At 39.2% G+C, this 10,912-nt stretch overlaps 1 protein-coding gene across 10 annotated transcripts in view; it reads left to right on the forward strand.

Moving 5' to 3' along the window:
• GOLGA3 (golgin A3) overlaps positions 1-10,653 on the forward strand; it is a 31,509-nt gene extending 20,856 nt beyond the window's left edge. For 4 of the 10 annotated variants that reach the window (XM_072879908.1, XM_072879914.1, XM_072879910.1 and 1 more), the window contains exons 18-24: positions 509-625; positions 1,117-1,256; positions 2,069-2,201; positions 2,418-2,540; positions 2,969-3,133; positions 4,158-4,321; positions 5,327-9,631. In XM_072879908.1, coding sequence (XP_072736009.1) covers positions 509-625; positions 1,117-1,256; positions 2,069-2,201; positions 2,418-2,540; positions 2,969-3,133; positions 4,158-4,321; positions 5,327-5,534 — 1,050 coding nt within the window. In that variant the 3' untranslated portion in view covers positions 5,535-9,631. Of the gene's footprint in view, positions 1-508; positions 626-1,116; positions 1,257-2,068; positions 2,202-2,417; positions 2,541-2,968; positions 3,134-4,157; positions 4,322-5,326; positions 9,632-10,509 lie in introns of those variants that run through there. The other 6 variants (XR_012045228.1, XR_012045227.1, XR_012045226.1 and 3 more) reach the window with 6 other exon arrangements.
• Positions 10,654-10,912: the final 259 nt, after the last annotated feature.

Here is a 10,912-nt window from a genome sequence, read left to right on the forward strand (position 1 = left end):
TGATAACAGGATGTAGACATCTTCACTCATATGTTACAACGGATGGTGCATTTTCTCCAGATCTGGGTCTCCTGTGTGTTGCGTAACAGCAGTAATATAGGGGGGCTAAACAAGAGATCAGAAATGAGACTTTGCACTAGACAGAGCTGTTTCTTTTGGAAAAAAACAAATCACACTAAAATATTAGTAGTAGTGAAAGCGTGGCTCACTTAAGTTAGTTGGAACGTACAAACTGTGTTACATACGGATTCATTGAGGTGAACGATTTTTATGCCAATAGTACTATATTCACGGGGTATAAGCAAATGGGAATATAGACAAGGAGCTACCATTTAACCATAGCTACGTTTAAGGTTGAAGGGTACCATGAGGAAGGAGTTATCAGTGAACAGCAGAGAGAAGTTTTGCAGTCCCTGCATTGGCTAGTGTTTATATTTCCTCTACTGGCATTTCTGGTCTTCCAGTGAGCCCGCGCAAAACGTGCGTTTGTTTTTGTGATGTGATACAGGTTCAGGCAGTCCTAAAGCGGAAAGAGGAAGAGGATCAGCAAATGCAACAACTTATTCAAGCTTTACAGGCTTCCTTAGAGAAAGAAAAGTCAAAAGTTAAAGACCTTAAGAAGCAGGTAATGGCTCATCTTTTGTTTTATTTACTTAAAAGGTGATTTAAATATGAAGTATTTGAAAAGTAGCTTGAAACAAAATCTATGCTTTATAATATACTGCTTCCTGGAGGGTCTCTGTCATGATGGCCAGTGCCTGAAAGATCAGTTGACGTCTTTTCTGTTGTGCCCTGTTAAGCATACTCATTGACTACCAGGAAAGTTCCATTATGACTTGTAATGCACGGGACATATCCCAAAGTGATGATACTTCATCCAAAAATTCACAATGAAGAAGCAGTCTGCAAACGTGCTTCTTCCATTATATATAGTTAGTAACTGCCATTAGCATGAATAAGGATAACAACACTAGTAAGAGTTTTAGACAAAAAGAGAAGTGTTAACAGCTGCACAACTTCCTTCTTGATTTGTTTTGTACCCCTTTAGTCTACCTCCCTTTATGATTCACCTACAGTGATAAAACAAAGAAAAATGGCATCTTTTTTTTCTTGTAGGAAGCAGCAGCCAAAGCAGATGCAGCACATAACCGCCGTCATTACAGAGCTGCTGTCCTTGAGCTCAGTGAAATCAAGAAAGAGCTACATGCCAAAGAACTGCTTGTCCAAGCCCTTCAGGTTGAAGTGGAGAAACTGCAGTAAGTAAATGTTCAAGTTCTTAGAGAATAGTAAATAAAACAAATCCTCTGAAAAAGCCATACATTAGTGAACTTTTGGTTTTGCCACTCTGGAGTGGATTATGTTGAAATGTACCCCAGCTGAGCCTGACCATAAGATGCATGTTTAGACTCTAGGCGAATACTTGCATTTTTCTGTCTCTTCATAATTCAGTTAGACCTGAAGCGTGCTGTACTTAGGCTTCACCATCTGCTTTTTTTACAGTTTCAACACAGATTTCTACTATTTCATGTTACTAGTAAGGATTAACACTTCATATATATCTTATTATTCTTCTCTCTTTCACATCCCTGAGGAACTACATAGAGGATGAATTTGATTGTTGAATATATTCCACAATATATTCAAATTCAATTTGTTTTCATGTATAGAAGATATTTTCTTAAATGATAAGAAACTATCAGACCTACATGAGAATCGATATAAGGTTAATCCTATTCCTCCTAAAACAAAAGCAAAATTGCTGACAGGTTTTTTGTTTTGTTTTGTTTTTTTACTGCATAACCTATTGTTTGTAACTGGACTATTACCAGTGCTCAAGGAAATTTTTTTTTTCAATATTTAATAATATATTCATGTATCTGTCTCATATAAAATCTTTTTGTGATTTAACTCTTGCTGTGAATGTGTTGGCAAAGCCTTCAGTCAAAGCTATAACTAACCAGGTTCCACGCACTGTCATGTCATTTATGGTTACATAGCTAACCCAGTGAAGTACTTGTTTTAAAGGACAGATTGAGTAACTGCTGTGTCTGTTAATCCTGCTGTGCAGGGTAGAGGATGAAAAACATTCCCAGGAGGTATCACAGTTTCAGCAAGAGCTGGCAGAAGCCAGGTCTCAGCTCCAACTTCTGCAGAAGAAGCTGGATGACAAGCTTAGTGAACAGCCTGTAGTAAGCCAAGAGGTAAAAACTGCACATTTACTGTGTTTATCCTTATTTATGATGCATTGTATGACTTAATTTGTCTTTAATTCAGCATTTTAAATGAAGTTTTGCTATGTTTTCTTAGAACCAGGAAGGGTTCATGAGACATAATAATATATTTCAGATTTTGTGGTTGATTGCACCTATAGATAATTCTAAAGGTACTTTTTTTTTTTTTTACCCTGCCCCCGATAGGTGGAAGACCTCAAGTGGGAAGTAGAACGAAAAGAAAGAGAAATTGAAACACTTAAGCAGCAGTTGGATATGAGTGAACAGCGCAGCCACAAGGAGATAGAAGGGATACAAGTTGTCTTGCAGGTATTTAATCTAGCTGGTGGAGATTCTGATGGATGACTGGTATTGCTGTAGGGGGATAATTAAAACAGTATTTTTGTTGTTTAAAAGCATACTTATACTGATACTTATCTGATACTTTTTAAAATACATTTTTATTCATAAAAACTTATTCATTATATGTTTTGCAGTGTCTTTACTTTTCTCAGTTTTACTTTGACTGTGCTGTTAGCTTCTTATTTCCTTGACCGTACGCCATTAAAATAGGCTGACTTTTTAAAATCTGATTTCTGGTTTTCTGCCGGGGCAAACTGGTTTCAAATAGCAGTGTTACGTGTTGTTTCTTTTTCTAGTTTCCCCTGGCAACTGAAAAAAATTATAAAAACATTAGTTGGCTGTAATTTTTATACCATTTCCCTGTATCACGTTGATTCTTTTCTTTTCCCATTTAGAATATCAAGACTGAGTTGGAAATGGTGAGGGAAGACCTGTCAGTGACTCAGAAAGATAAGTTTATGCTGCAGGCTAAAGTGACTGAACTGAAGAACAGCATGAAGTCGCTGCTGCAGCAGAACCAGCAACTGAAGTTGGACCTCAAGCATGGCAAGACGAAGAAGGTATTTAAATAGGAAGAATACATGTCGTAGGGTACTGGAAAATACTCCGCTAATGCTCTTTAATTAAAGTACCAGACAATACTCCGCTGCAGGAAACCTAGTGAAAACTCTGAACTGAAATGCCTGCCTGTGATACAGACTTACTGATGTTCTGATATTGAAATGATAAATACAGGAAGATTTGCTGGCAAAAGTAACTGAACTGATCTTGACTTCCCACCTTTTACTTCAGAAATCTTTGTGTTTAGCATATTCTCTTACATTTACCTTTTGACTTACAATAATAATACAAAAAAGGTAGCACTTAAATAATGAATCATGGGCAAATATGGAATTAATACCTTCTTATAGTTAATACCTTCTTAATGTTCATATGTCTGTCCTCTCCATACTGTCTAGCTTTTCATCCTTCCACAATTTCAAAAGGTAACTATTAGTGGTTTCTTTGAGTTTTCTGATTTGCTACTAGTACACAGAAAATGCAGTAATAGTAGATCTCTTGCTCTTTCCCTCCCTGAAGTAATTCTCTCACTTAGTGAGACAGAACTTCGTATGGAAGCCTCCATTTCGTTCTTTTAGACATTGCTCCTGATACCTCATCCTGCAGGTTTCAGATTTTCCAAAAGGATTTATTTGACTGTACTTAAGTGATTTATTTTTCTTCTGAATTGTTCTCTTAACTATACTGAAAGAATGTTATTAAAATTCATTGTGAAGATCCAAGTCACTTGCTTTAAATCCTTCCTGTTTTACTTCTTTAGTAGGGTGAGTTCTCGAGTAGGGTGAGTTCTCGAGGTCCTTCTAGATGCTGTTGGTTTACTTACGAGCATGGCTAGCAGATGACGTTAGGTTAGGAACTTTTGGTTGTGACCCGTGAGACTTAACATGAATGTGCTTCTGATTCCTGCTCTGTAATGCAGATATGTACCAGTAGTGTCATGTGACACTCTTTCTATGTGATAAAAATGACATTGATGAAATAAATTAATTGTATTTCTGTCTCTTCTTTTTTCCCTTTAACCAGAGGAAGGAACTGAAAGGAGAGAATAACTCTTCAAATCCTGTGACTCCAGTCAAGATTCCTGATTGTCCAGTGCCTGCTGCCTTGCTGGAAGAACTGTTGAAACCATCGACAGCTGTGAGCAAGGAGCCTTTAAAAAATCTGAACAGCTGTCTCCGGCAGTTAAAGTATGACCTGTTATTTTCAACCATATTAAATAATCTTAAAAATGTTTCCAAGAAACCAGCTGCCAGTCTAAGGAAAAAAGGATTTGTAAAATGAATTCTGTTCCTCTTACTGGGACTATATTTAGGACAGTAGGCTGTTCTGTCATTGTAAGTACTCTCTTATATGGTAATGAAATAAGGGAAGAAGACTTTACGATAAACTAGACAAGATGTCCATCCTAAATCGTACACAGCAGAACAAACCAGAAACAGCTATTTCTAGGTGTTCTTGTTGGTGGAAAAGCTGGTGTTTCTCTCTCTTCACAGCATCAGAAAGGCTGCTCGTGATAGGAGCCCGGGCAGTGTGTTAATAAGAAATCTCTACAGAGGAAGTTCTTTCTGCCAAAAATATGTTTTCAGATCTTCCCTTACGAGGTTGCACGTGAGATTCTGAGCAGGAAAGCTACAACTTCAGGAAGACGGGGAGTTCAATTTACTAGGAGAACTGAGCTGCTATTTTCACCTCAGTTGATGTTTGAGGGTAGTGAGCCTGTGATAATGTTCTGTGATCCTGTACTACCAGAGTAGTCGCTTTGCTAAGTTGGTGTCTGACTAAAGTAATAATGTGTTTATCTAGTTATTTTTCTGTGCTGCTTTCCTCACCTCTACCTCCCATGGTGTCTTCTATACCTGCAAGAGTACCACGTTTATCAGGTTGCAGTCACTAAGTGCCTTTTCTGAGGAAACAGTGCTGCATCATCCCTGGCAATGAGTATGTGCAGCAAAGGAGCTGCTGCATTGTTGGCCCTTACTTTTGAATTAAGCGTATTGTATTTCTTTTGCTCTTAAATTAACGAAAGGCAATTCCTAAGCTTCCTGCAGACTTCTTTCTCTTGCATACAGCTATAGCTTAGATAGTCTTGGAGTAGGTATCAAGAATCAGAAAAGTAATTTTCTGATCCTGCATTTAGCAGTTAGCTTTCTGCTTGCTAATTTTTGCTTTTTTGTTCTCAATACTTTCAAAAGGCAAGAAATGGACAGCCTTCAGCGTCAGATGGAGGAACACACCATTATAGTACATGAATCAATGTCTTCGTGGACTCAGATTGAGGGGCAGCTAATGGACCTTACCTCTACCAGTCCTGCAACTGCATCAGACCAGCAGGAGATTCCTACTGTAGACGAAAAGAAACGGAATTGTAGTGTTAGTGACAAGGAAGCTTTGACACTATAACCTCCTTATCAGTCTTTCTTCCTATTGCTTTAAGTATGTAAACAAATCTTTATCAAAATTATTTATTTATTTCATTTTTAAAAATGGTGTTCAGAGTTGTGCTTTTGCCTGTAGAAGCAAAGGGCATGGTTTTGAGAAACTGGTGTAATATTAAATGCAGAACATGCTATTCCAAGGGTTTGTTTGAAACCTTACCATAATAATTCTGTCATGTTGGGGACAGCCAAGTGGTAAATCTAGCTCATTTTGGGGTTTAGTAAGAGGTTCAGATGAAGGTTTAGAAAAGAGGTCAAGAGGAGCATGTGGTTCTGGGTCTGTATTTGTCCAATCTGGGTGAGTTTGTTAAGGAATGACTGTTAATTATGTAACATCTGGGTTTTGGTGGTTTTTTTTAATTGGGGAGGGAGGGGTGTTGTTTTCCCCCATCTTGGGTTGTGTCCAAATCACAGGGAAAAATACATTCTGCTCGTGTTCAGCCATTAGCAGTGGTTGAGAACTGGATATTCTGAGCGTCCTCTCTCCTCCCTCCTATAATCTCTTATTCTTGAAATTCAGATTACAGATATCTGTATTTAAAGAAAAAAAATTCATTTGAAGCCATTTCTAGTTATGAAGATGACCTCTGACCTATAGCAAAAGAAACAAGGCTGTAAAGACAAGCAATGCAGACCGGTATGTAGCTTTGGCAGATTTGCCTGGGATGTTTTCTGAAGTATCAGTTTTTGTCTTACAGTCGCAGGCCAGTAGGGAGCTTTGCTTCACTGTACAAACACTTCTTGCACCTTTTTAGTTCAACTTTTGAAGTAGACACCCTTGAAAAAGGTATGCGTGTCATATATATATATAAGAAAAAACCATAATTTTCTGACTTTGAATATGTTTTAATATGCTTATATACTGTAAGTTAAGGCTGACACGAGGGTTTTTTGTTACTGTCTTTGTTTTAATGTTACATTTAAGTTTGCTGGTTTTTGACATCCTGTACAAATGGCTTAGGGAAATTAGCCCCTAAAGCCAGAGCTTTTAGAAATGTAATTATTTTTACTTTAAAAGACAAAATTATAATGCCTATAAAATTATTATTTTTATTAGCTTTATCTTCTCCCACACACTTCCCCTACTTTTTGCACCCTCTACTACAAGGTGTCCACCATGAACGGAAATGCTGGTACTGTGGCAGCCCCTCTGCAGAGCACCCTGACTAGATTATTATGAAAGCAGCCCACTTTAGATCCCTTCAGCTTTGATCCCGTTGTTCCATGTGGCTCGTAGTGCAGTGATAAGCCTGCCCTCTCCTCATTCGAAAATTCGTGTGGAGATACTGCTTTGCCTAATGTGCTAAGTGCTAAAGCACAAATCAAAATATATGTGACAGATTATTTGGAAGATTTAGTGGCAACTCATGTACTAGCATGTTTTTGTTTTTAAAAACATAAAGAAAGCTGGTCAATTATATCCACTATAGTTTGGCATTTAAAAAAGATCTTATAAGTACAAGTAGATTAAGGGGCTGGGGAGAAAACCAAAAGTTCTAGTTCATGTATTTTTCCAAAGAGACTGTTGCTGCTTTTGGATGGGTTTGGTTGTTTGGGGGGAGGAAATGATTGCAGTTTGCTTAGCAGTAGGGCAAAAAATAAGCAAACAAACAAAAAACCCAAACCCACCCATATTTATCCGAAGTCTGATTTCTCATAACTACCAATTCAAGCTGCAGTCCAGTTGAACACTTTGCCCTTAAAGTGTCTATCCTGACTGATTTCATGCCCCTCAGCTACTGGATTTTAACTTACATTTTATTGGGATCAAAGTGAAGTGATGGTAGAAGTCAAGGTTTTGAAATTGATGAAAGAAGAAATGCATTAGCATGGCATTAGGTGCCCATCATACAGAATTACCAAACAATTCCAAGAAAAGTCAAAAGCTTTACAGACTAGCTTAGACATGTTAATGTCTGCATACTGCTGCAGTCTACTTTGCAGAGTAAATGGTACTGATTATCTCACTGCTGTCACAGTGAAGTTCTTGAAGTTGCCTGTATTTTAAGCTCAAAGAATAAAAAAAAAATGCAGTATTGTTAAAGACCAAAATTAAAACTACGTAATGAATAATATATTCGGTACAAAAAAGTTATCAAATGTTCAGGATTTTAAATAAAATAACACTTGTGCAGCATTAATTTTAGTAAATACATTGCCTACAGTTAAGAATCCATTATGTTGTAATCTCCTACGTTTGGCAACAGTTGTATGGATAAAGGTTTTATCTGGTATCAAAGAAGCCAGACTTGTTAGAAACCTTCATAGTTCTTCAGAATGTCTGCTCTCCTCTTCTTTTTGTATCAATAATCATACTGCATTCTGTTTTCAGTGCAGTGCTGCATTTTCTCACTAGCTTCTTATAAAGACATCTGAGCTTATACAATCAAGTAGTCTTAGATGCATATTTTTCCTTTTAAAGATGAGGGAGCTGTTGTGAAGTGCTCAGGTTAGATTTCCACATTGACCCAGCTGTCTCTCTCTGAACGTACCTGGACGCTAGGTATTTTCATTTTATATTCACCGTGTGTTTTTTCTATAAACAGAAGCACCATGCCATTTACTTAACTGAAGGACAGATGGTGAGACTTGAGGGTGTAAATCTGGCGAGCTACTAAGTCAATTAAGTTACAGAAGTCAGTGGGAAGCCTTCTAGAAGGAGCACGCAGCATGTGATAAAAGCAAGGCCTTTTCGTTGAAGCTCATCAGCTATGTTTCTCAGTTATCCAGAGAAACAGTTTCTGTTTTATTAAAAAGCCTCACCCTGAGGCTGAGCATGCTCGCTCTACAAAGCTTCAGGTCACTGCTGTCTAGGCAATAAAACAAACTAGTTGTAGGAATGAAAACTGCCTCCCCTCTGCCTGTCACAGCACTGACAAATACATCAGAGGAAAATCTGAGGAATAATCTCTTAAAGATTTTTTTTCTTTTTGTTTTTCAAGCACTGCAACAGAATGTATTTTCTGTGTCTGTTTCTTCAGTGGTTGCTACCTACTAAACCGAGTCTTGTTGAAGGAGAAATGTCACTGTAAGAATGTTTCCAAGTCATGAAAGTTGGTAAATGCTGTAGCATTACTTTTTCAGATGCTGTTGGGTTTTTGAGGACTCTTGAATAATTGTGCATTTAGAAAACCAAACACACACAACAAAAAACCAGCAAACCCTACAATGGAAAAAAATGTTACCGAGTCTCTGGTGTTGCTGAACATTGCATAATGCTCCATTCTATTGTCTTCCAGATTTCTTGGAAATATTTGTGCACTGTATTGGGATCAGCTGAGCCCCTTATCCACTCATGCAATGGGAGGATCTGATCCCATACTCTTTATTCAGGCAATATCCTAGCTGAAATGTATCAGAATTTCACCTGTGTCGACAGCAGAGTAATATGCAGAATTGAAAGTTCTAGTGCTCATATTTTCATGCATTACTTATTCCTCCTTAGGGGAGTGAACTGCAGTGGCATGGCTGTTTTAATGTTAGCTGTGACGACATCAAAGGTGCACTGGGGACAGATAGTATTACCAATATAAATTTAACTTAAAGATGACAAAATCACTGCTGGTGATGCAAAAAGCTTGTGATATATGTTTTATTAAGTTTGCTGGGGAAGTGTGAATAGTTGCATGTGACTTGCTGTGACCAGAGCCTTTAAATATTTTCATGTGAAAGCAATTACAGTCCAAAGTAATTCCTAATGCTCATCAGCTGTCATCTGATCACTCTTGTCTCCTACTAACGTGTAACACTTCAGTCTGGGGCAGCAGGGCAGCCTAATTTCCAATACAGATGCACAGATTTCTAGGGGAGGGAAAGATGTTCTGGATACTGTAAATGAAATATTGTTATGTTTTATACATGACATTTGGTAATGTCTGCTTAGGCTGTATTTGTAAAGATAGAAGTTAATCATTTCATGTTCTTGAGCGGATAACCCAGGGGATGGAGGAGTTACACTATGTACAATTAATGTTTTATGATCATACAAAGCATGTTGATTATAAAAATAATGTGCATAGGAATTCCTTTAAAAGTTTTGTGCAATAAACTATTTTTGGTAAAGGGCTCCATGTTGTTTCTACTTTTAAAGAGAAACTGATATCATCTCTTTGGTTTTGGACAGTAATTTCTGTTTAGGATTCTGAATATGCTGTATAGCCACCTTTAAAGAAAAAAACCGCCTTATTTTGAATGACTATGTTATTGTGTGTTGCTTTTTCACACATCTAAAATTGATTGTGCTTGTATTTCCATTACATTTACTTTTTCTCGGTTTGCTGAACGTGTCAGGAAAGAAACGTAATGAGTGTTACCTCCCTTGGCCTGAATTTGCCAACATCTGAAGCTTGAGTGTACGGAATGGAACAGTGCAGAAATGTCATCTTGATTCGCAATTGGCCAAGTGCAATGATGAAAGAAATTACTGTACCTTGCTTGTAATATTAAACAGTGTGAGTTAAAGGGATGTTGTCAACGTCTTCTTGAAGGCCTGCCATTTTGTCTCGTCGTTTAAACCGGCAGCTGACCGGTTTGCTTATAGTAGCTGTATTTTTTTTGCTACAGCTGTTTGCTACAAGTAGCTGTACCTGTAAGGTAGCGATGTTATACCTACTAGGATGACTAGTTGTCGGACTTGTTTCCTTCTCATGCACTAGGGGCTTCCTTCTTCATGATTTTCCATCTCTGCTGGCTTATCTAAGACTACTGCAGCATTTTGAGATTAATGCTTAGACTGAAACTTTTTACAGAGTACTTTCTTTTCAACTGTTTGTGCGGCCCGTCTTCTCAAGCACAAAGGCTGTCGGAGGATGACCAACTGCACTTCCAGATCCTGCCTCGTCCCAGCGTCTTGAAAACCACCCTTACAGCCCGCTCCTAAAGCGGGAAAGGACGCAACCCACACTGTTGCTATAAAAGCTCTATCTTGTGTTTTGTTGCAGCAGCTAGCGGTTTGGTGGCCTCAAGTTTCTCAGGCCTCTTCTTCCCTGCCCTTGCAGCCGGTTAGCGCCAGCCTGACAGCAGCGTTTCCGCCCGCCCCATACGCTACCATCCGGGAACGATAACCGAGGATAAAACGTGGCCGTCGTAACGGTAAGTCGTGAGGAGGCAGCACCCCTCCGGCCGCCAGGCGAGAGCTGGGCCGCGGGGCCCCCGGCAGCCTGCGCGACGGCGGTGCCGCGGGTCGCCTGGCTCTTGTGGGGGCAGAGACCGCTCCTCCGCGGCGGGGAGGGGAGCGGAGCGGCCCTTCGGCCGCTGCCCTGCCGTGCCTCTCCGCCCGGGCCGCGGGCACCGGCAGAGGCGCCGCCTTCCCGTCAGGCACCGCGAAAGGCGGGCGGGGGAAAG

Source organism: Ciconia boyciana, chromosome 15 (assembly GCF_034638445.1).
Source record: "Ciconia boyciana chromosome 15, ASM3463844v1, whole genome shotgun sequence".
Classification (NCBI taxonomy): Eukaryota; Metazoa; Chordata; class Aves; order Ciconiiformes; family Ciconiidae; genus Ciconia; species Ciconia boyciana.